This window comes from Maniola hyperantus, chromosome 7, assembly GCF_902806685.2.
Source record: "Maniola hyperantus chromosome 7, iAphHyp1.2, whole genome shotgun sequence".
Lineage (NCBI taxonomy): Eukaryota > Metazoa > Arthropoda > Insecta > Lepidoptera > Nymphalidae > Maniola > Maniola hyperantus.
This window is the reverse complement of record NC_048542.1, coordinates 4,029,227-4,055,672: the sequence shown is the minus strand read 5'-3', so window position 1 is coordinate 4,055,672 and position 26,446 is coordinate 4,029,227. Positions and strand designations below refer to the sequence as shown.

General features: G+C 37.1%; 2 protein-coding genes across 2 annotated transcripts; one reads left to right on the top strand and one right to left on the bottom strand.

The window, feature by feature from the left end:
• The first annotated feature begins 877 nt into the window (after positions 1-877).
• Positions 878-4,579, top strand: Fkbp12 (peptidyl-prolyl cis-trans isomerase Fkbp12). Its single transcript, XM_034970780.2, has 3 exons — positions 878-1,037; positions 1,878-2,038; positions 2,332-4,579. Exons 1-3 carry the CDS (start codon positions 1,001-1,003, stop codon positions 2,458-2,460), a joined length of 327 nt encoding a protein of 108 aa, XP_034826671.1. The 5' UTR covers positions 878-1,000; the 3' UTR covers positions 2,461-4,579.
• Positions 4,580-5,165: 586 nt separating this feature from the next.
• Positions 5,166-15,372, bottom strand: LOC117983638 (uncharacterized). Its single transcript, XM_034970251.2, has 3 exons — positions 14,821-15,372; positions 13,275-13,336; positions 5,166-11,851 (listed from the first exon to the last, which is right to left on the bottom strand). Exons 2-3 carry the CDS (start codon positions 13,327-13,329, stop codon positions 8,325-8,327), a joined length of 3,582 nt encoding a protein of 1,193 aa, XP_034826142.1. The 5' UTR covers positions 13,330-13,336; positions 14,821-15,372; the 3' UTR covers positions 5,166-8,324.
• Between the last annotated feature and the right edge of the window lie 11,074 nt (positions 15,373-26,446).

The window sequence follows — 26,446 nt, the reverse complement described above, 5'->3', positions numbered from 1 at the left end:
AGGGATTTGGGATTTTATGTGCGCAGTGACAGCGACGCCATGGACTTCACTCCAATGTATTCCTTTACTCTTTGCTTCACTCTATCGTAATGTTATACCTTATGTTATGCCCATGGGCCATGTTACCAAAACTATTTAAAAATGGCGGTATTTTTATTTCGCGCCTAAATCGGTTTCACCTATGCAGCGACTTCAAGATTTGAATTTTGAATCGATGACGCTTGAACCATAAACTAAGGAGCATAGTTGGTCAGTTTTTTTTACTGGCTTTACGGCTCTGGATTTTAGCTTTTTGAGCCTAGTCGGTGAATGATCAGCGATGCTGAGCCAATGGAGCCAATGCCATGAAGTAATGGAGAGTTCACTTCCAATACTTACTTGAAGCAAATATTATTATCGTTAACCGACAGATTGGACCCCAGTGGGGTTTGATCTCTCGCTCTCGCTTGGCAGTCGAAATGGGATAGTGTTTTGCTTTAGGTAGCGTATGCGTAGAGAATGTAGGCAAGCTAAACACTGCTTAAAAAGTTTACAGTGCGACAAAAAAAAAAAAAAAGAATATTCAAACAAGAACAAAGGAAACACTGGACAGCAAAGTTAGTTCCGATTTTAGCCTTGTCGCACTATAGTGGTTTTGACCGTTGCTTGCTGTTTATGGTTTATTATTGTGTGGTTGTTGTGTGGTTTGCCAACATAACATCAGGGGACAAGTTAGTCGCAATCTCTATGGTCGCAAGTGTCTGGCAAACCATGAACACTGTAAAGTGTAATCTGTTTTTTTTTTTTTTTTACAGTCCTGTGCCTAGTCTGTACAGTGCGTGGTACAAAGAGTTCTGATGTGTATTCCCGAGGTGTTCCCTAATAGGCTCATTGATCTAAGGTAGTCTAGTCTGTACGTGGTCTGTACTCTGTGAAAATTTTCTTTCCGCTGTCATAGTAAAATAATTTATAGACCGCGTTGTGTAAAATTAGTGAATTACAGTTATAAAACAATTAAAATATGGGCGTAGACGTTGAGACTTTAACTCCAGGCGATGGTAATTGAATTCTTCGTATTTTTAACAACTTATATTAATTTTGTAAAAGTTAACCTTTTTGCCAAGTTCATTAGGAATTTTCAAGAGATCGACTGAATTATATGCTTATTTAGTGTTAATGTAGATTATATTATAGCGAATACAGGTAAGCTGTCTAGAATGACAATTTGATAGTGGTACATAATAGTTAAAATTGCAAATCGATGGGTGTAGTACGGTAGTACTGAAACTTCCGACTGGGCAATGGCTGACGCTGTATCAACTCTACTATGGTAGCTACTGAATCAGAGCTTGTATCTCGTTTATTGTTTGATAACATTAGAAATGAATCTTCTATTCTTTGCAAAGAAGTTTCCATAATTTGTCCATTCTTGACAAGAATAGTCTGAATCCCTGGCGCAGTAGTCTTGTGATAGGTATTAGGGTTTGCCGGTTGCCGGTAAAGGCAATTTTGAATCCAAAATGTCTAAATTGGCTCTTGGTCTGTTTTGACTTTGGCCAGCTAGTTACCACTTACAGCATATTCCCACTTGATTTTAATTGGATTTTCCAGTGGCAGAACATTTTGACACAAAATCGGTTTCAGACAAGTGTGAATAGCTCCATATAAAATGTTCTGCCACTGGAACATCTAAATAAAATACGAGCCCGACAAATAATAAGTGGGTACTGGTTCTTAGTGAGTGCTTATATTGTAATAGGAACCTACTGTTAAAATTTCAAGTTTCTTACCCCAGCAGCTTACGCTGTGCATTGATAGATCAATTAGTCAGTCACAATAAGTTTTTTATATGTATAAATGGTGAACACCAAATCAAATTCAAAATTTCTTTTACCTAGGTTCCACATACCCCAAGAAAGGGCAAACGGTAGTCGTCCATTACACAGGCACATTAACTAATGGCAAGAAGTTTGACTCCTCGCGCGACCGTGGCAAGCCTTTCAAGTTCAAGATTGGCAAGGGAGAGGTTATCAAGGGCTGGGATGAAGGTGTGGCTCAGGTAAACCTGGATTAATTTATCTATACATATTATGTTTATGACAAAAAGTAAATGTCTTTTCTAAGTATTCTATGGTGCTCAATTTCTAGTATACTGACTTATCTAAATCTAGTATTACTTGTCTGCAGGGAGCACTATGAAAGGGACAGCAATATGTTTAGATCTGTCATTTTTCAGCAACTTATTAAGGCCAATGAATTAATTTATTTTAAAATTGTCTTCAACTAAATTAGCACCATTCTATTTCATTTTAAAGATTTTAAATTCTAATACTTACAAAATATTCATTACAGATGTCCATCGGTGAGCGTGCCAAGTTAACCTGCTCCCCTGACTACGCGTACGGTCAGCAGGGCCACCCTGGAGTCATCCCTCCTAACTCCACCCTCATCTTTGATGTGGAACTCATCCGTCTTGAATAAATTCATCTAAGTTAGGGATCTCTACTATTTATGTATCAACTAGGAGTGGCTTGTTGAAGTTTTGTTGGATGACAACGCTGGCCATACACAATCAAATTTACTGTCAAGCTTGCATGATGTCATGCACACTGATAGCTATACACCATCAAGTTTAATGGAAGCCATTTTACATACTTAACCTTGATAATGTACGGTCAACATTACAGTTTAGCGTTGATGATAACTAGTTAATAAAACAATTCAATTCTCTTTATTGCGAATTTGGGTTAGTGTACAGATCTTAAGGTACGGATTAGTGTACGTCCAAATTGTAACTTGAGGCATGCAATGATACATTCATTTAAAACAGTTTATGTCAACTAGCTTACGTCAACGACTGAACAGTGTTTACAGTTATTGTTCACCTGTTTGAACAAGTTTAGACTCACATTGCCACGTCATCGATGTATACTGTAAACTAACTATGAAGGTGTATGCCAAAAAAGTCTAAATAAACAGTTTGTTCATTCAAAACTCACCTCTAGTATAAACTACAAGTGTCTCCAAAATGTATACTGCGTGCAGCTAATAAATGTATGGAGCTAAAGAGGAAAGAAACGTTGGCGATAGATGAAGGCGGTCGGCGATGCGCGCATTTGCTCTCAATGTCTGCCGCTTATTAATCACTTCTAGTCTTAAGCCCGGTATCCATCTAAACAGAGATGTGTTTAGAAGACCAATCAGATTATGGATAGATGACGTGAAAAATTATCACACCTATCCATAATAATATGATTGGTTTGCTTAATACATCTCCACTTTGTTGGATATCAAAGCTTATAATCCAAAAAAACCAAAACGCAAGAAGGCGCGCATCATTGTAAGGTTGCGGTGCGTATACGCAAAATTACGCAGTTTAGTTTAATTTAAAATTAACTCGTCGGGTTGTTCCCGTTAAGTCACACTCCCGTAACACTTGACTCAATAGGGTAAAAATCCTTTTTAGTCCCAGTGTGACAAGAGGATTTTTTAAATGTAGATAACGCGTACATAGGACAATTAATTTGATGTTTTTATCTGTCGTTAGACCATGAAATAAGCTATCATGAGGAATTTTATTTTTCCCGTTTAGTCGCACCCACATATTTCGTGTGAAACAAGTGTGACAACGGAAAGCGTTGCTATGACTAGCGCAATTTGCCTTATGTTAGAGTCTAAATACCTATTGTTTCTATTGAAAAGAATGTCAATTATTTTAAGCGATACATGCATAACAAGCCTTAATGCATGTCTTCGACTTTCAAAGAGTTAAGAGATCCCTATCTTATAAAATACTTATGTCACATTTTAGATATAGTTTCATTTAACTACTAATAAATCACCTGTTAACGCCTATCACAGATGCCCAAGTGGGTCCGATAAAAGTCTGCGAAAATTATCAGATTGGCCGCTATCCACAGCTATTGTGGCTAACGGCCGAAATGAATAATCCTATCTGCAATCTGTCGATAGGTTACTTAGCAACGTAAACTTATTTTTAAAGAATTGTATGGCCTTTTTAACAATTGCTACTTATTGATACTTTACGGATAGATAGATTATTATTTCGACCGTAATTCTGAATTCTGTTGTACTCTAAACTTAACTGACTGGCTTAAATCGAATGTTATCCTTTTTCGCAGTGAGCATTATAGAATGGAGAGTAAAAGATTTAGACCAAGATGTCCAACAGAATTAGCCACATTGTTAGATAAAAATCTGTATCAGTTCAAAAGTGGTTGTCTGTGTTAGGCGTTAGACCTAAGTCTCTTATAATATCTAGTGTTCAGTCATAATTCATAAAGTTAATTTACTTAAGCTAAGGGACTTCTTGCAATGAATTGTGTAATTTTTGATGCATTTTTACAATATTTTTGACACATTTCTGTTTTACATTCCACAAGCATTTCAATGTTAATTGAGCCCATATTTTTTTACTGTTTTCTACTTGAACTGAAATTTTTCGATCGGAATACCTTAGAACTGCATAGGTACTTCTAAAATTAACCTTGTAAGTTGTAATCTGTACCACCTGCTAGATACCATAATTATTATTGAAAGGCTTTATTGTAAAACTTAAAAATAAACGTCATCTAACACACTGTTTTTTTAATAAGGCACCCTACCTGTGAACTGCCAAACCCTCTTCCAGGTTATCTTGCTTTCATCTTAGACTGCGTCATCACTTACCATGGGTACGATGCAGTGAAGGGCTCACTTGTATCTGATACTTTTGACATGACAGTGACCCATAGAACTAAAATGGCGCGTGAGGGAGTCATTTTGTATGGACTATAATATAGTCTATAATTATATAAAATTCAAAGTCCTGACTGACTGACTGACATATATATCAACGCACAGCCTAAACCGCTGGTCCTAGAGACATGAAATTTGGAGGGTACATTCTTTGTGAAGAGTAGGTAGCCACTAAGGATTTTTCGAAATTCTACCCCTAAGTGCGTTAAATAGGGGATGAAAGTTTGTACGAAAGTCCGTCATTTTTCAAGTTATTTGCATGAAAATTGGTATTTGGGTTTTCGGTCACAAATGAAGAATTATACGTGTTTCAGGATTTTTGGAAATTCAACCCCCACCTCTATTTTCTAAATTCCACCCGAGCGAAGCCGGGGCGGGTCAGCTAGTAGTCTATATTTGGCTTATGGTCTAAAATAAAACTAAATTCATTAAATTATTTTTTTATTCATAAATTTTGTATTCTAGTATAGTTAAGCCGGATCTCCTGAGCGTGTTTTGCTTGAAACACTACACAAAAACACAAACATTACACTTATGACGTTTTTTTTGTTTTTTGACCATGTTTTGCTTTCCGTTCCTGATGGAAAACATCTACGCGGAGCGAGATCAATAATTAAGCTATGACATCTACCTAAAGTTTCAGTTTCTAATATGTAGCCGTTTTTTACATAATGTCGAATTCAATCTCCACTTTAAAGCCCCCCATTTCGTATGAGAGCCCCCCTGAAATAAAGCTTTTTTATATTTTTCTATGCAATATTCGGCTGAAGTTTACAAATTATGTTTTTTTAAGTAATTACGTTCGTATTACGTAATTTAGAAGTTATAAGGCTGTGACAGACGGACGGACAAGTGCAATTTCATTCAAGTAGACTCAGAGAGCTCGCTTCATTCGGTCAAAAATACTGTGAATGTTTTTGAAAACACAAATATAAATTACAAAATACCTGAGCAGGAGACGACAAACCAAATACTTTGTGTAGTGTTTAAAGAAAAACATGCACGAGACCCGGCTTAATAGTAGTCAAGTAGACCTCTTTTAAATAAAGTAGGTAACGCAAAAAATATCTTTTCCTCATAAACTATTTGCACCGCAATGCGCGTTTTTTTTACAAAGCAAACTATCTATTATAATATTATTAAGATAGTATAACGTTTAAGTTAAACCGGTTCTCCTGCGCGTGTTTTTCCCGAAATACAACAAAACATCTATCCTGCTCAGGTATTTTGTAATTTTTGTTTTTAAAAACATGTACAGTAGGTACAGTATAGATGTTTTTGTGTACCTAGTATTTAGGGAAAAACACGCGCAGGAGTTAGAGTAGCAGCTTTAATAAATTACAATTTCTGACAGTAATTTTACACATTCATAATAATAAGATCCTAATATTACTCTTATTGACATAACATACTATTCTACATAGGCGGAAATTGATACTTAAAATTTTGTGGAAAAAAACAAAACTAGATCAAATCTAGATAATACAAGACCTTGCGTAAACACTTAAATGCACTAATTAAATTTTTAACACAATTTATGAACATACAAGTATTTATGTATATTTTTAATTGCATAGTTTTGCTTGACTTACTGCCATACTCAGTCGCTAATCGTTAGGTACTTAAGATTGAGTTAAAACGAGACAGATTTATGTGAGAGATATAGCTTTGTCTCGTTTTAACTTAAGTAACGATTAAGCGACTCTGAGTACGACAATAAACACCTAATTTACATTTTAAAACATAATTGGATTCAAATATCTAAAAAAAATTGTGTGCTCCATTTTTGACGCCTATGCAGGATAGTGTTAAGATTCGTAATATAAAAATATCTATGAACAATCTGGCTTTTAAGCACAAATTTACGTCGATTGTAAGTTTGTACTTACCGTAAACATAAGATCTGTAATTCCTTATTGCACTTAACATTTTTAATTGATATTTAAAATTTACAAATGACATTATAAAATTATAAAGTATTACTTCCCGAAATATTTATAAGAGCGGTCAAACACGAGCAGCTTGAGCAGTGTTTTTTTATCTTCTTCTGGCTGCTTGAGCAGTTATGGTTGAACAATAAAATTGGACAAAATATCTGTGCCAGAAGCCACAGCAGACGACAGCTCGAGAAACTGGCCGAGAAATCAGCCAGCCAGTTCCGCACGACGGAACTTAATGCTGCTGTAAATTATATCATTGAAATATTTATGTATATAATCGCTAATCAGAACATCGGAACCCTGTACAGGTTGTTCCCGTTGAGTCATACTCCGTGAGTAACACTGACTCAACGGGAAAAAAAATTGTTCCCGTGTAGTCACAGTGTTACTCACGAGAGTGTGACTCAACGGGAACAGCCCCTAATATTTATTTTTACTTGACATTATTATTGTATGTATTATTGTATTTTAAATTCACACTTAGTACTTATTTTAATGGGTTACTCGTTCGGAACACTGCGTAATCCAGTAAGTTCGCAATGTAGTCGGGCAGCTTGAAATGTCAGTCGTGCTCAACTGCCCGTGTGTGACCGCTCTAAGTCCAAGCAGACTGCTGTGTCTGCGTTATAGCTAGGCCTAGAGTAAAATATTTAAATTATACTGAAATTCAAAACAAATTTCGGTTATAAATAAAGAATAATCAAAAATGATAGCTGCAAATCAGGTAATAACTATATTGAATAGAATGAGTATTGCCGAAAAAATATTAGTTAAACGTCGAGACTCGAGTAGCACGTAATATTAAACAGTTACTATACATCGCGCAAAACAAGTAGTCCGATCTGAACACGAGGCGTATGACTGGCTGCGCGTTGTACATTTAAACAGATCTCAGTCGGGCTTGTGTAGGTCTTTAGACCTGCGCAAATCGTCATGGTCATGCAACTTCAGTTTGGATTACTTGTCTTGCGCGTACTATACTGCCTACACCACACCACGAAAGCGACAAAAATTAGGTACTCAAAATTGAAAAATATCTGGAATTACTCAGATGTACGTACTGGCGCCATGGACGAGATGATTGGTGCATTGTAGGATTTCTAGGGGAATTTCGAATTTCCAGCATTTTCTTTATTGGCATAAAAACATTTTTTACGGATTTTTTATGCATGCGCACAGGCAGACTGGGTGCGAGATAGTCGTACGCCAACCCAAACTACGCGCTCCCTACTTGGAAGGTCGGGATTGTTCGTACGACGACGTATACAACGTGCGGCTAGCCTTTAAACTCCATTGACGTCTGAGCAACATAGTGCGACATTGCGGCAAGAATCCTTGAAATATTTATTTCAACTGTTCAGCACAATGTTGTCTCGGCATACTCGTAAAACAGACGGCTGCATGCTGCTTACACCCTCAAGATGAATGTTTCCATATTTTATAACATGCCGCATTGTTGCATGTTGTTGCCCCGGCGTAAAATAGCTTTTAGCCACTTTCATTTGGAATTTGCTAAATTTTTAGAATAAAACTTTTTTAATAATATGTTTCAAAATAAAGTCTTTGAAGCTATGTATATCACTATTTCATTTCGGCTCACAAGATGCAATGTTAATACTTTCACTTATAACTATTATAAATAAAACTTTATGGATTAGGTAAGGGTTTGAGAGGCCCAAGACTCAACAGTCCATCAGCTCCGAGAGCTTGTAAACTTGATGACAAACCGTTTTGCATGTTGTGCACTGATATCACAGGTATGCCAAAGCAACCGTTAGCCTGCTCTCGGTTTGCCAAAGGTATAAAACTATAAATCCCTAAACTACTCAATCGTTTTAAATTATCCTCTTGTGACAGATCCACTACTGGCAACCCCAGCTCCCTGTTAGGACCTGATACATTATGAAACACTCTCTTATGATGCTGCAGTTGCAATGACTTTGGATATGAAGCTGGACACTCGTCACACTTAAACACGGGAATTTTGCTAGTCGTTTGCGGATGCGCGTTCGACATGTGAACTTGTAATGAAGTGTGGTTCATGAACATTTTCTTGCAGATTTTACATGAAAACATGCCTGTGCCGACTTTTGCTTCAGGTATTGAAAACTTACTCGATTTAGATGTGTGTTTAATACTGACTCCTGCTCCAAGATTGGGAATATGTGGCAATGGACGCTCCGGTGTCGGAGACCTACTTTTCTGTTTCTGTTTAACACTTATACCTCTGGATGCAAGAACATTGGCCATTGCATTTGCTTCTTTGTTAACGGGATTGGCTTTCTTTGTAATAGAGATTTGGCTGCCGATGTTGAGTTTGTCTTTGGCCCCCTGCACACTGTGGATCAAAGGCAAACCCTCACGCTGCTTCTGCAGTGCCATGACTTGACAATCCTCATTGTCGTGTTTACCAGGTAGCAACATATCGGGTCTTCGCTTTTGACCGGGTCCGCCAACCATCGCTCCGGGTCTCTTTAACGGCATACGCGGTGCAATTTTACCGCCACGAACTTGCCCATGAACTTGAATACCGGGCCGAATGGTAGGTCTCTGTCCTCTTACAGATGGCATTCGCGGTCGAGCTCCGGCAATATTTGCACCTGCTGCCATCCTTATAGGTGTTGGCCCAGACATCTGCCCAGGAATTTGACCAGTTATCGTTTGTCCACCTAATTCAGATATAGTCTGACCAGTCACAGACTGTCCCATCATTTGGCCAGGAGGAAAAGTTTGAATATTTTGTATTTTGATTCCACTGCCTGCCTGCACTTTCATTGCTCCTCCGGGACTCGACGCGGAGGCGTAGGAATGGCTCGGCGAAGAGCCGGGTGGGCCCATCGCACCAGGTTGACTCATCATAGAAGCTTGACCATAAACGCTTTGCTGCATGCTTTGCAGTGGGGATGCTGATGAGTATGGAGATGAAGGCATTGAATATGAGTTTGGGGGAATTGATCCGGGATATCCAGGTTTTGACATAGGCGTGTATTGACCATATCCTTGTCCCATGAAGTTCGCCCCAGGATATTGGTTAGTCATCGGTTGACCACCAGGTGAACTATACAAATTACTTGCCGATTGGGGATAGTTCCCAGGCATACTCTGACCACTAGTATATGCATTATATTGTTGAGGCGGCACCATAACCCCTCCTGCTCCAGGATAAGCTTGGATATTAATCATCACATTTTGTTGATGAGTGAATCCTGGGCCACTACCGCCGATTGTAGACAACTTTCCCACTTGTTCTGCTAACTGCTTCACTGGAATTAAACTTGAAAGAATATTTGACGAATGACTATAGGGCATGAGTGAAGATGAAGGGGTAGCAGCAATGATGCTAGTGCAATGGCCTGTCACCCTTCTGTGTTCATCTAAAAGTGATAAATTAGTGAATCTGGTATTGCAAATTTCGCACGTGTGCTGAGGTCCTAAAGAATCTAAAGATACATATTCACTTGCATCAGATAGATTTTCCTTTTTTGTTGCAGTCGATAGGAGACTTTCGAATATATCATCTGCACTCTTTTCTAGCATATCTAATGGTGGTTTAGTATCTGGAGCATTCCAATTAAAATTGTGTTGTTTCTCAGTCGACGGGCCAGATGATAGACGTGAGGATAGAGTTGGTGCTGAGCTCTGGTAACTTGTTTGAGATGTTGAATAGGCAGGAGGATTCGGGTAAGTAGGTGGCGGTGAATGTTCAATTTTAGGCTTTATGATGGGAGCAGGGGTGGTTGACACAACACAACAATCGTCATCCTCATCGTTCGAATCACCATTTATTTCTATAACAGTTACGCCAGAATCCTCAGTTTTTGTTACAGGAAGTAAAGGAGTTGTTGGGGTAGTCACATTTGTGGTATTTTTATAACTGAATAGGGGCTGAGTATTCGCTGATGGTATTGATGCATCCGGTTCGGATTTAACGGTTGCTAATATAGGTGTGGTCCTTTCAGATAATGGGGGAGTAGATCTTTCAGATTTAATTTGGCCCGAAAAGAGTGGTAAATCACTAGTCTGTGGCCCTCCCTTAATGTTTTCTGGTACTTCTTGTTTCACTACAACATTGTCCACTCGATCGTTAGATTCCCGTCTTTCAGGAGTAGCTGCTGGTGATGGTTCTTTTTGTTCTATTTGAGATTGTCTTCTCGTCACAGGTTTTGGAAGTTCTTTAGGGGCTACAAGGTTATTGGATCCCCTTTTTGGTGTTTGTTTAACTGCAGGTCTTCCTGGCTTCGCTTTTGGTACTTCCTCTTGCTCCACCTTAAGTGGAGTTAATTTAAGTGGACTGTTCATCGGTTCCTTTTTTGGTACAAGTTTTGCTTGGACACCTTTAGGTAAATTAGGTATCTTCTTTTTAACTTTATCAGAATCATTGCTATCGGAACTCTGTCGCTTGTTCTGATTTTCGTGTTCATCAGAATCATTTTCTCCAGATTTATCTTGTTCATCATTGGATTCTTGATCATCTTTGTCTTCTTCATTGCCACTGGCTTCATCTTCATCATCAGAAGCCTTAAAATCTTTAAGGCCATTCACAACTTTAAATGAATTTGTATTATTTCCATCTAATTTCAACTTAAGTTTTATACCACCAAGTCTACCTAATTTTTGCATAACATCATTTTGTTTTTCAGGTTCATTATCTGGTTTCTCTTTTTTAATTGGAGTCGAATTTTTCTTTATTGTAAAACCTAATCCACTTAGCTTGTCTAACGCTGAATCAGAATTTTGCAGTTCCGTAGTTGGTTTTTTTAAAGAAAGGCCAGTCTTTTTTAGTATTTGCGATATATCTATCTTTTGGGGCGTTTTTGCCTCACCAGGCTTAGCCTGCGCTGGTGCTTCTTCTTCATCAGACCAATTTTCATCTCCCGAAGGAGGCAAGTCTTCGTCGTCGGAAGGCAGCTTGTCTAATACCACTGAGGGCAAGGATACGTGGGTAATAAGATGTTGTTCTAGCTCCTTCCAATCGGCAAAATCAATATCACAATCGAAACAGTGATGTTCCTGTTTCGGATTTTTGAGTAATGCTCCAGTAGATTGCAGCCGTGCTAATAAATTAGCAACACCTGTTTTTACAGGCTCTCTAACATCCTGGTGCTCTCCTTGCTGTTGATCATCCTCTTCGGCTTGATCATTGGTATCTAGAGCATCAAATTCTTCCTCACCATCTGAAATAAAAAGTTATAGAAAATAAACATCAATATTGTTGTCAACAAAATTAAATAATGAGACATGTAAACAATAATATAATAAAAAGGAACGATTTGAAGTTCATATTATTGTACGCTGGCATAATCATCTCAATCCTTCGCCGGCCTACAGAGTACGGTGTCCTCAAGGAATGAACGGTTTTCGGTCAGAGTCCATCACGCTGGCCGAGTGCAGATTGGCAGACTTCACACACCTTTGAGAACATTATGTATGATCAGTTCTCCAGTTGGCATCTGTGCCAATTTTCTTCAATATTGGTTCAGCGTTTGAGCCATGAAAAGCTAACAAGGAAACAGGCAGCTATGTTATGTGCTAATATAATTGACACAGCATCCAGGCGCAAGAGCACAAACAGTTCTATGTATAAAAACTATGGCTTACCATGCAGATTATAGACATTTGGGTGAAACGTTAGTTACTAAGTTAAAAATTCAATACTATTTTAAATTATTATTAGGGGTTCAAAAAGCTTACACTATGAAAGGCAAAGAAAGCATTATGATTAAGGTACTGTAAAAAAAGTAACATCTGACTTTAAATATAGGCAAATTTTGTTTGCTGAAATCACAGTCTAAAGTCTAAACCATTGATGTTTTTACTTTCTATGGTCTAAACAATAGGGCCTTAATATATTGTAATAACAAATTATAATTGAAATGAAAAGAAATGATTGCATTGTTGGAATTGATTTGAGCAATATTCCACTTGATTTTGATGACACCCATCTTTGTAAGTAATATAATGGACTAAGAGCCAGCGCTTGCCAGACCTTCACTATTTTATAAAAGCTGAAAGTTTCTCTGCATATTGTCCGGGTCCCCAACACAAGGAGGAACAATCAGCGACTATGAAAATTGGAACATGGTGGGAGATAATAGGTAATAAATGTGTAAAATATCTTACGTCAAGGTGTAAAGTTTAATTTGTTTGTTTTCTTCAGAATAGTATTAGAAATCACGACATGCATTGCCAGACACTTAGTATCGTGGCAACCCCCTACTAGTTACCCTTAAAGGGGTGTGGCCCTGCCACTGCCACAATACCAAATGTTTGGTTGTGGCATGCATGATTTCTAATACTATTCCGAAGAAAATATAGAAAAATTAGACTTTATAGTTTGACGTAAGATTTTTTACAGCTTTATTACCTCCCAAAGCCACCATGATCCAAACTTCATAGTCGCTGATTGTCCCTTCCTGTGTTTGGGACAATATGCAGAGAAACTTTCAGCTTTTATAAAATAACGAAGGTCTGGCACGCGCTGGCTCTCTCTCTCTATTAAGTATACTGAAAAATTAAACTGAGAGGACAAAACAATCTTGTATGTTACAAATGAAAATGTAAATAATGGTGAAAAATAAAATGAAAATAAAAACAAACCTGACTCATCGTTTGGTGTTGATGATGGAAATTCAGATTCAATCTTTGTGCTCATGATTAACCTGAAAACAATTAACTTAGTGCTATACTAACAAGGAAAAAAATTAAACATTTTGGTTTTTTTGGCAATTTTTTTAGTTCAGTTGTAGTCAGAGAGACAGCTGCAACTTTTCCTATGGACTGATACAAAAATTTACTGTTGTATTGCTGTACATACTACTTAATATCATGAAGAAAAGGGTGTCTCTACATTGGCAAAATGCATTATGTTGTTTTGGCACAACTAAAAAAATCTGTCAAGTGTGAGTCGGACTCGCACACAAAGGGTTCCATCGTACAAGAAATAACATTCTTTTGTTTATTTTCATAGAGACCAAATTAAATTTTTTATAAATAACTAGCTGCCCTGGCGAACTTCATTCCGCCTAACAGTCGATTCAAAAATTTTAAATTTTTCTCTCCGTAAGAACCATCCTTGTATTTCAAGGAATATTATAAAAAAAGAATTAGCGAAATTGGTTCAGCTGTCCTCGAGATTTGCGATGAGCAACACATTTAGTGATTCATTTTTATATTATAGAAGATAAATTGTTATAGCAGCAATAGAAATAGGAACACATTCTGAGAAAATTTGAACTCTCTACCTATTACGATTCATGAGATACAGCCCGCTGAAAGACAGAGGGAGTGACGGACAGGCAGACAGTGGAGGCTTAGTAATAGGGTCCCATTATAACAAAGTCAAAGATGGTTCTAGGTATATCTCAGCCTTAACTTGTGCCTGATAACATGAGAGAGTCCTGGCCCAGAGAATATGTGCCCAAAGTGTGCTCTATAGATCTCAGCCTTAGTCTCATTCTCACAAGTCAAAGCAAAATGTAAATAACTTAGTAACTTAATTTTCTATAAGTAATCAACTTTTTGATTAGATTCAGGTTGTTTGCTTGAAACACTTGAAACTCATAGGTAAGATTAAACTTGGAGCCATATATAAGATCAAAACGACAATCAAGTCAAGAAATGGAATAATTTTCATGTAATCTATCAACAGGAAATGTGCAGCCATCTCTTCACCTATAAATTTTGAAACTTAAAAAGTTTAGAAACAATCAAAAATTAAACGAAGAGTCAGACTGGACAAGAAATATGCTAAAGCTTTTATTATTATAGGCATGTTATAGGCAAATAAGTAGGCAAATGTCAAAAAATTAAGTCATTAGGAATTTCAGAGTTGAAACTTTGTTAGTAAACAAAACTTCTAGATAGGTTAGGTAGGTACCTACTAAAAATAACAAAAAATGAACGTTTCTTAAATATGTAAGTAGGTTGGTAAGTATACCTAATGCTTTCAATGTTTTTTTTTTCTTTTGTCAGAAATTAATTACTTACCTACTTAGCAGATTAAAGAAATGTAAAATGGGTCCTACATTTAAATAGAAATTAAGACTACAAGAGTTGTAAACATTCACACACCACTAGTACCACTCATCATCATGCTTTGGTTTTTAAAGATCTTTAACACTGTAATTAATAACTAATAACTTACTCTCATTTTACTTCAAAATTTTCAGTTAGTTTTAGCTGCCTTATAAAATTTGTGCGTCTTTCGTCTTTGCACTTTGCAGGGTCAGCCAAATTCACATACACAATCACAGATGTCGTACCAAAACAATAATTCATCCACAAATCAAAACAAGGATTAAACTCGTTACCGGTTTCCACTCGATTCCCCAAAAGTTTTTATTTATAGAGAAATCAAGTTTTTCTCCCACTTCAGTCTCTGCTTATACAAGTGCATGAAAATACAAAATGGCCGGCCAAATAAACGCCAACCAAGAACAGTGCACCGATACGATACGAAAAATGCACGAACCAAGCGCGTATTAGAAGACGCGAACAATGACACGTAAAGTTTTTATATTACAATTGTAATTAAATTATGCAAATTACAATTGTAATTGGAATAACAATATTTTTAATATTCTGAGCTTGAGGCAAATACCTAACCGATCGACCACACTCCGCAGCGCTGCTATCTAGGCTGAGTGAGCCACTGAGGAAGTGAGCATATAAAATTCTGTTCCGCTCACTCACAGGCAAGCAGGCACAAAACGGACACAGATGCCAATGCCAGTATGGCGCAATGCCAGCATTGGCCGCCTGGCAAAATCCTACTAGGCGGTATCGGTAGTCTGATTCGCTGTCTCTATTGCACGCATTAAAGAATTATGTTTTCATCTCTTTCTATACTTTCTATTTGCAGCGCAGCGCCATTTACGACGAAATCCCCGTCGTCGCCTACGGAATCATTTATTATCGGAACGGATTGTACAAAGTTTACTTCGTGATGACCTCGCTCGCTCGACTCGAATAGGGCAAACATAATGCTGGCTGTTAAGAATAATAATAATATTGGTATCGCAAGCCCATTCGCTTAGGCCATAGTATAATATTTTAATGTAACTCCGATGAATCATTGATTGAGTAGGTAACGTTTTTGTCGTTGAGATAGCTTTTCGTACGTTCGTGGTTTAGTTTAAAATAGGTAGGTACCTATAACATATAAGTAGTTAGGGGGAAGTGGGGCAAATAGATGCAAGGGGCACATTAATACATAGGTACACCAAATACCTATTTGGGCAACATCAGCAACGTCCAGTTAGTCTTTGTATCCTGTTGGATACAAAGGCTAACTGGACGTTGGGGGGGAGGGGGTTTTGTTACTTAGCGGTCCTCCGACGCGAGGAGCACTTGGATATAAATTTAACTGATAATATTAAGCGCAAAGGGTCAATATATATTATTTTTTAACCGACTTCAAAAAAAGAGGAGGTTCTCAATTCGTCGGAATCTTTTTTTTTAAATGTATATTCCCCGATTACTCAAAGACGCCTGGACCGATTTTGAAAATTATTTTTTGTTTGAAAGGGTATACTTCAAAGTTGGTCCCATTTGAATTTGGTGAAGATCTGATGATCATCTTCGAAGATAGATAATGGAACTCCTCAACGGATAAGAGTAAATTGCTCACGATCAGTGTAATAGCTTAGTAAACAGTAGATTTTTAACCAGGCATAGCATATTTTAATACCATGGGGCCACTAAAAATTGTGAAATAAAATTTTTGTACAAAAAAATAAAAACCTACTTCAATACACAAACACTAAAATTAAAAATAATTTAACTAATTTATTACCGAATATATTATGTACACAAGAGTTAATATAGTTTCATAATAATATATTTTGGGGTCGGTGGACGCACTACAAAATCGTGGTAGTTTCATCAGGATGCGGTAGGCATCATTGTACTGCACCCTGATGGCACCATACGAGCGTCTTGTGTAGTTAAACCATAGTTGGCAAGTGTACAGGTTTTGACAGAACGCTCTGAAAAGAGTGTTCTTAACTTGTTCATTGCAGCGGAAAAATCTACGCGCGATCATGTTGCATCTTACGGCAAGCGCCCTCCTCTCGCGCTCGATGTCCTTATCGTCACTGAGATTCTCCGTCAAGATGTGGCCAAGATACTTGAACGTCGCCACCCTTCGGATTTCCACACCATTCATATACACTGGAGGGACACTGTCCGGACCCTTTCCACATTTAAATACCATCATTTCCGTTTTGGAAACGTTATATTTAAGTCCATGACTTAAAGCGTATTTTTCACAAATACCTAACAACTTCCGTAGCCCCTTGATAGAGGGACTGAGTAGCACCATATCATCAGCGTAACTTAAATTGTTAATACAAACTCCGCCGACATGACAACCGATTTTGGTGCTTCTCAGTTCCTCTATCAGGCTGTTCACATAAATGTTGAAAAGGTCCGGCGATGTCAATCCGCCCTGGCGTACACCACATTCTAACCTATAGTCGTTAGAAAGTGTGTCGCCCCATTTTGCCTTGTTGCTTTGGTTTTCGTACCAATATCTCAAAAGATTTATAACATTAGATGGCACTTTATGCTTGTTGAGTTTCGACCATAGCAAATTATAATTTACCAGGTCAAAAGCTCGGCTTAGGTCCAAAAAACAGGCATATATACTAGTGTCTCTGCTAGTATAATATTTGACAGTGTTTTTCAGGCTGAAAATAGCAGAATCGGTTGAGACATTGGCACGAAAACCAAATTGCGCATCGTCGATACTAAATTCATCGTCGAAATTAAATTATTGAAGTCGGTTTTTATTTTTTTTGTAATTTTTTTTTTACTTTTAGTGGTTTTTGTGTTGGGGGTTTTATAAATTTTAAGTTACATACGCCCTCGTAAACTTTATGTATATCTTACTTACACACTTGTGTTGAACAGCCGTTTACCTAAACTAATCTGATGTATTTTAGCGTTTAAACTACCGTGAGTGATTTCCATTATAAATACAATTCAATTGGCAGTTAAAACCGCGGCGCGTGCGCGGACGGACTCCCTTGAAAAAGGACCCCGGATGGGTTCGAAACTAGTCGGGCTAACGTCGACTACACACGTGAGTAAGCCGGGACGGATAGTATTTATAATCTGATGTAAGTAATTTAAGATTCTAAGTGTTCAAAAACCTTTTAAGTATGTTATGCAAAATTGTACGTGTTTAGGTTCAATAGCTTCTGCGTTATCAGGGGGTCGGAAATAGCTTGAAATGGTTCGTGTAATATTATATCGTGTAACTAATATTACGTACTACCATGCCAATGCGTCGCTTTATTAGAATTTCACGCTGGAACAGTAGTACTTTTTATCCCGGGAAAACAAACACTTCCTGCAGGATAGTATACATTTATCAGTCAATCACGTTTTAGAAGAGCTAGCGGTTTAACCGGTCTAACCGGCATTTCGTTTATATGCGTAATTTAGATGCGCTGCGATTATGCAACGGAATAACTTCTTCGGCTTCACATCACACAACTCAGGCGGAATATTTTTGGTACCGCTATTTTGATAGGGGCAAGTAAAGTAGAAAATGTAATGATACTCCAGATCCCTATTATGTGTCCAATGCTCAAAATTTACATGTCTTAGCGGTTAATGGAAAGACACAACATTCTTTATTTTTTTGTGTGTTGTTTCGGATTGACTATGCTGCGTAGGCCCTACTGGCCGCTACAACGTCACCGGGGGGGTTGGCGAGCGCGAAACTCCGCCTGGGGGTGAGCCCTAGGGCTCGAAGAAATAATTCGAGAGGTCGGGGGGCAACGTCCTCCTAAGGGCGCCTCCTGTGAGGCTCGGACCACGGCTTAGGATGACGTTGGGATGGGTGGAGTTGTTGGACTACTGGTTAATCCGTACGCCCCCGAGGCCGTGGCGTGAGTCCACGTCCGGGTGACGTTAGAAATCGGGGACCTGTGCGAAGACGCTGTGATGAGGTTGTATTGTGTAGCCCTACGAGATACGATGCACTGTCGGTCATGATTTGATCGTCGGGGTCGTTAAGGACGTGCTTAGGGCGTCTTTTATCGGGGGGGGGACAACATTCTTTACATAAACGTTCTTTTAAATAGTGCACTGTTCTGTGTTCATGGTCGGTGTCTTATTCCTCCTCGCAAAGTTTTTCAAATTACCAGGTGAGCGAAGCCGTGGGTGAAAGCCAGTAATTTATAAAATATTTCAGATGAAATATCCGAAATCATGAAAATAAAGAAATACATTCAAAAACTATTGAAAGCAAGATTTACTGAAGGAAACTTGGACTTAGAAATCCTGAAAATATAAAGCAAAAAGCGAAAAGCGCTGCAAACCACAAAAACATAGTTTTTTTGACTGATTTGAACTATTCTTAAACATAAGTATTAATTGACACATGCAAGGAAAAACATCGTAACTCACTTTTTAGCAATTTTAAGTACTCAAAAAAATTTGAAAAAAAAGCAATAAGTATTAATTAAATATCAGCGAAATATGTCTGTGTAAACGGAAACAAAATAATAAATGAACTGCATTGTAGTGTACGCAATGCCTCACAGTTCTATCGTCCATCCCTAGAGCACAGAAATTTTACACGTATTTGATTAATACTTACTATAATTGACAAGAAAAAAATAAAAAATACAAAAGCAATAGGAAATATATTATTATAAAACACTCATTCTTAAGAATAATAATATGAACTATATGAAAGTGTAGATTTTACCTTATTTACAAACATATTTAGAGTTGGATGGCGTTAAGGCTTAAAAGAAATTAGTAAGCATTTTTAATGTTCGTCACGCGATGTAAAGTTACGAAAAAAAATTCAAAAAAAAAAAACCGACTTCAGTAACCACAAACACTAAAAAGTAAAATATAATTTAATTTATTACCCAATATATTATGTATACAAGAGTTATTGTAGTTCTATACTAATATTTTTTGGAGCCGGTGCCAATTAGCCGAACGAACCGTCTATCTCCTCTTCATATTGTTTTGTGATTCGACATTGGCACCTCATTGGCGCCGACTTTCAAGTATGTCCTACCAAACAAAAAAAGAATCATCAAAATCGGTTCATAATTGACGGAGTAATCGCGTAACAAACATACAAAAAAAAAACATAGGTACAGACGAATTGAGAACCTCCTCCTTTTTTTGAAGTCGGTTAAAAATGAGATACTACGATTTTCCTCGCAGGTGTCGTCATATCCAAAAATACTTTTTCAATAAGTATACCTACATCAAGATTCAATTTACAGTTCATGTGCTCAGAGTTGTATTAATCTGCCCCGTCGGAGGGGCAGAATGATACTAATCCCATTTTTTACTTAAAATGTTATAACTTTTTTATCTCCTTATTTAACCAGTTTTTTTAAACTGTAATTATAATAGGTATAGATTATAATATTTAATACGATGCCTAGGCCAAATAAAAAAAAAGAGATATTTAAGAAGTAAAATGTCATTTTGAATTTTTCTGCATTAATCTTCCCCATTTCCCCCTATTCCCTTATAAGTAAGTAGGTAAGTAATACTTAGTACCTAAGTACCAACCTACCTAAATAACCCAGTGTTATATTTTGCTACCTACCTATTAGGTATTCTACCTACGTATATAGGTAGGTACCTACTAGAGGTACCTACTTATCCAGCTATATATAGCTGGATAAGTAGGTACCTCTAGAGAGATACTTAACTATATACCTACTACTTACCCATCAGAAGCGCATTGATCAATGCCGTGGTTCATACTTTCCTACAATGATGCACAACGAACGACTCTGTACAGAAATATGTAGGTAGCATAGATAGGTACCTACCTACTTCCCGAAACCCCTGACCCCTACCGCCGTAGAGAGCTGCATAAGTAGGTATAATATTATATGAAGTATGAACCCTACTCGACCCCAGTATCGACCGAGGCGAGGCACGGATGCGCAACTCGGAAGGTGCTCTACCTAGGTACCTATAATAATAATAAAATATAATTATACCTAGGATACTATAGCGTAGGTACCTAGTCTACATAGCATTGCTTAGGTAAACATGCATCTTTCCTTGGCGATACTATAATAATTTAGACTTAGGTAGTTCACTCGGATACATTTCTTAGCTAAAAATACCTAGGTAGGTGCCTCTACTCATGTAGTGCCTACCATAGATCTACCTATAAAATATAAATACTCCTACCCATTCACTTTTCATAATCTCATTCAATTAATTGCAATTGCATTCTCGACAATCATTTAATTAAATTCAGTCTATAATTATTATTCCATTAAATGTATTATAGGTATGTGGCTACAGATATCGGACAGAGATAAAAACTGGTTTCAGTCGATTGGAGTGAGCGCAAGTTATACACGCTCATAACTTATTTATACAGTTCTGTATACATATACCTACCTACCTACCGTGCCTTGAGCAGCATGAGTAGATATACCTATTATATCTACTCGCGTGCCTTGAGTTGCGCAGTGCGGACGAACATTCCAAACCGGTTTCGACCGGTTGATGCCACCGCCTGCCCGCTCCACCGCTCTTGTGGCGCGGTTCTGTGAATAATAATAATTCTCACTAGGTACTTATTCCAATGGAATTATAGTTGGTGTTTCATCCGTTGTGATAATAATAATTTTGTATAGCATGGTAGGCATTATGCCAAACATTTATTTCATCATAATATTATCATATGATCTACTTACCTATCTACATTCATCATACCTATAAGCGATGGGTAGGGGTAGGTATAGATAGGTAGGTACCTAATTATAATTTTATGAGCATAAGGAGTTTATTTTTGAAAATGCAGGCTGGCATTCCTAATTTCCTCAAGAGTCCCAACCCCTAGCTCTAGGATGTCAGCTTCCCCCTTAAATGTCTCCCCAACCCGTAGTTTTTAAGGTTCCGTGCCCAAAGGGTAAAAGCGGTGTCACTCTGCTGTCTATCTGTCCGTCTGTCTGTCTGTCCGCGTGTTACAGATCCCTAGCTCGTAGGCTAAAATACGAGTTACAAACCTGAAATATCGGTATTTGGTGTAGGTAATTCGGTAACGTTGACCCGAAACAAAATATTGAATTGGAAATTCAATTAATATTTTTTACAGAAGAGCTTCCCATTCATGAAAAAGGAGCCGAAAAATACCTACTTAGTTATTTGATATGCAAGGATGCAAGATTGTTATTTTGTCGCGAGAGTTTGTATTGAATCCTGAGGGTAGCGAGAAATTCAAAGGCTCGAGCGTATATAAATTTGCAGCCGTTCGAAACACACAACTTTTCATCTCCTCACTCACTACAGCGAGGAAAACGCTAGATGCTTGATACAAGGGGCACCAGTATCGTGGAGGTTTCAATAAAAAGTTTCAATATTAATAGGGCACAACCAAAAGTCAGGCAGTGAAGGAGGTTCTAATTCAAGAGGTTTCTATATACCTAAGTATACGGATAAAAGTTTTTTGGGTGCGTTTAGAATTTAAATTTAAAATTCTTACATTTCAACAGCTATTCTAAAAACCACCGGAATTTTATCATTACTACCCAGCGAGCCACGCCACTTATCAGTTTACCAATATTATTATCATTCGTACAGGTAGGTACCGCAGCAATATAACTACAATAAATTATACTTACAACTATTTCAAATCACAACACATTCAATACCAGACGTAACTGCAGTGTGTGTAATGTGTATGTATAGTGTTTAGAGAGAGGTAAATTATACAGGTTGCTGGTTGTGTGTAAACTGCACAGCTGCGGACTAACGCACACAAAACACATTAATTTATTTGTGTGCCGCAATTCGTGTCGAGCAGCGAGCCGAGTTGGGCCGAGTCGTACCACAAATGCACACATTCACACTAACCGGTCCGGTAATAAAAGTCCCCCAGAGAGCTCGAGTGCTCGAGCCATGGCCATTGCTCGAGCACGCCATGCACAGTAGGGTAGGGTTTACTCGATGTCATAATTGTCATTGGTGATGCTCGAGGCCAAAAACAGTTCAAAATTCAAATACAGCGTTTGACAGTTTCTAACATTCATTTGATGGTATATGTATGGGAATATTAAGGTTTATTTTGGTGGCGACTAATAACGGCAACTAATAAATTAAAATGGCAGCTTACAAATAAATTAAATAAGCGGCTAAAGTTCGGGAGCAAAAAATATAAAAATAGCGAAATAATAGAGGCGGCAAATATATTAAGTCGTGTCGTAAGTAAGTATTGTGGGCAACACAGAAAAACCGGCCAGCTGTCACCCGCGAGTCGAGGTGCGACAGCGCGCGGGAGTAAAAAAAAGGAACGATATAAAAGTAATTAAGCGAGATATAAGTACTAAGTGATTAATTAAGCTAGATATAAACTAAGTGGATGTGACAAGTGTACCTGAATATAAGACTGTGGACATTGGAACTGCGTTTGATTCATACTAGGGTCATCCCAAGACTAATAAACCCGGATTGGAGGTTAAGTTGTTTATATCAGAAGATTGGATGTGATTCATGCCCAAAAATGCGGGTCTATCCTGGAAGATGTTAAAGTGCCTGTACAAGACGCATAGCAACATATTTATTAGGTACTTATATCGGAAATTATATGAAGAAATCTACCTGAACGAATAACAAAGTGAATATGAAATACATACAAACTGCAATGGTGCTACACTATTACTTTGGGAGTACTTGAGTAGACCTGTGTCGAGTTGGAGGACTTGTCTCCAACGCAACTACTCAAGAGATTGGTTGGAGGAAAGCACCTTATACTGTCTGGAACAAGCAGAAGTACGTAGGTCGATGGGTCCAATGCATCCATAGGTTGTATTGAAAGCGGTGAATCTGTGTACTTACCTTCTTACAGTGGATGTTCATTAAAGCATGGGTGAATATTAAGAGTGCCTAATGTAAGATTACTGCATCAAAATACCTAAGTAGGTATTTGATAAGTCACAATATTACCAATTGATACTTTTAGAACAGAGTAAGTGAAGGCTATAATTATTAATAGTAAGTAGATATCAGCATTATGACTTATTTGAGAGTTCAAAGTAAGGGATTATAGTTTTATTCTGACCGCTTTAATGGATTATTATGTAGGGACATACCTAGCCCAAGATTTGATCTATGAAGTTATAAGTAGTATTAGTATTAATTTCAAGACTGGATGCAACGCACCGTAGTACTAACACCTTGTATTTTAAAATCGAAATAAGGTAATAAGTGATATGAAATACTTTAAACCAAATAGGCACCTACCTATATTAAAGTAGAATCAAGAAAACAATTAGATTATTATGTAGGTAAGTACTTGATACATGAGCTAGTGTAGAAATAAAAAAGTAGAGTTTATTTGCTAGAATGTGGTACAATTTGGTCTTAAATCTGTTTTGATCTAACACATTCAACCAATAACTGAGTGTGCAAATTATTACCTATAGTACATTATCATAGCATAATAAAATGTGAAAATTTAGAATGAATAATATCTACTTAACTCATTTATATATAACTTTATCTATCTAGGAAGTAATGTTGACAATATAATTTTATTCAAGTCTTAATTTAAATCATTCAACAATCATTTTAAAAAAAGAAATATGTACATGTGCTTTAGTTAAAAATAGAAATAATAATCTTACAATAACAACGGTCATATCTACATCAATGGGTCAATCAATGGTTTTAGTGCAAAATTTGGGTTATATACAGACAGGGGTCTGATATAATCAAGTAGGTATGTACTTGATACTGGTGTCGCTTAAATGCAATATTTCCGAGATTATTCAACTGTTACCATTTTTTTCATGTTCGACAACTTTTCTGATGATGTACACGACCCTGTGACCCCGACTTGACGATGAGGTCGACGAATGTGAGATGAACAAGTGGTTTTGGCCGGCATCTGTGGTGGAGAAGTGCACATAACCTTCAAGTTGTGATTAGAAGCAGTCATGTACCTGCATGGCTCGGATAAGAACACAGTAACTCTTGGTGTGAGGCCTGTTATAATGATACAAAAGAAAAAAAGCCATCCCGGGCTGCCTCATTATGATAGAGGGTGTAACCTCAAGGTATTGTTATGTAATACAGTAATAAGAAGGTAAGAAACATCTGAATACTACTATGGTTAATTGAAGCAAATCTAGTTTACCTAGTAACTAAAATAAAGTCTTAAAACTTTGAATTGAATAGTCTCAATATGAGTAGTTATTCTTGTTTAATTAAATAATTACATACTTAACTATACACATAGTAATATTTTAGTACAATTTAAGGATAGAATGCCTGAAATATGTGTCAGGTGCATGTGTTTTCATTACCTACCATTTAATGTAAGATTTTTGGATTTGGGTCTATGGTAGGCATGGTATGGTTGTGAGAATGATAGACAGTGATAGGGAGACTAATAGAGTCGATTGCTAGATGCACCCATTTAATACCTATCTACCGATTGAATAGTCTGTATTATGTACTGACAGACATAGATCAACCCGCAGGCCCTGCATAATCAAATATGATTTGAGTTCCCTACTAAGCTACTACTGGACACAAAGAAAAGATTTTGGAAAATTCTACCTGGGGTGGATCAGCTAATAAATAATTAATTGGTCCACTAGATAAAGTAGGTAACATTGAACCTATTTTGAATCTGTAGGTTTACTTATTCGACCAAATTAGAGTTATTAGATTACTTTGAATACCTAGTAGGTATAGGGTATGAAATATCAGGTTTGAATTAATCTAACTATGTACATACCAGAAACAGAAAGACATACAACACTTATGCTCACGAAGTAGCCATGTGGATGTTGGAATTTTATTTGATTCTTATACCAATAAAATTTATATTAAGTGCTAGTATGTACTTTTGTTCCGTTTGCTCACCCTTGTGAAAATTATAAATTACATTGGCTGCAACTACCATTTAAGGAGAGGTGAGGTTATGAAAGGAAAATGAATTGAATCATTATTATATTAACCTAAAGTGAATTTAACTGATCAGATCAGATGAAAATAAATAAATGGAATTGAATTAAAATATTTATTTATCAGCATAACAGTGGTTCTTTCAAATGTTCTTAGAGTTTTATAATTAAAAAGGTAAAATTATATGAGCTATCACATTCATATAAAGTCACTAGTAGCTGACATCCTCTTATACTAATAGATGACATGCATTCGTGATTTTTAGAATTCGGAAAATAAAAATAATAATAAAATAAAAATACGTTTCCACTTCTCATGCTCGTAAGGTTCTATTTTACGCTGGCTATAAGAGGACTAAAGTGCGTTTCATGCTGTTATGCACAAGGTATTATAGGTAAACAACAGTCTCTCTGAATGACATATGGATGAGAAAGAATGTATGTAATTTCTATGGTGCCAGTGAACTTTTGCACTTGTATTGAGGTTGCGACCTATACCTACAAACTCATTACAGCACCCTCATTTAATCCCTACTCTTTTCGGACAATCTATAGATATGTACTTATAGTAATATTATTGTTACATTTCCTCGCAATCGAAGTGAAAAGCAGTGTTTATAACTCGGCTCAAGTGGCTTGTTTGGTGCCCTTGTTGTACAATCTGCTACCATAAATCAAAGCCTTTAGGTACTTACTACCTCAGAAAAACACGCACTGAACAACAGGTTAACTACCAAGTACATAATAAATTATTTACTGTTGTTATTATTGGATTGGCTTACCAACTTAATAGATGATACTATCTGCTGTAATAATAGAAATTAGAAAGAAATACTAAGTTACGAAGTT

What these genes read in the sequence shown, in the direction of transcription:
- Fkbp12 (XM_034970780.2), top strand. Translation starts at nt 1,001, where the DNA reads ATGGGCGTAGACGTTGAGACTTTAACTCCAGGCGATG. An exon ending in GACTTTAACTCCAGGCGATG is followed by an intron (nt 1,038 to 1,877) that starts GTAATTGAATTC and finishes TCTTTTACCTAG; the next exon opens with GTTCCACATACCCCAAGAAA. An exon ending in GGGATGAAGGTGTGGCTCAG is followed by an intron (nt 2,039 to 2,331) that starts GTAAACCTGGAT and finishes TATTCATTACAG; the next exon opens with ATGTCCATCGGTGAGCGTGC.
- LOC117983638 (XM_034970251.2), bottom strand. Translation starts at nt 13,329, where the DNA reads ATGAGCACAAAGATTGAATCTGAATTTCCATCATCAACACCAAACGAT. An exon ending in AACACCAAACGATGAGTCAG is followed by an intron (nt 11,852 to 13,274) that starts GTTTGTTTTTAT and finishes TTTTTATTTCAG; the next exon opens with ATGGTGAGGAAGAATTTGAT.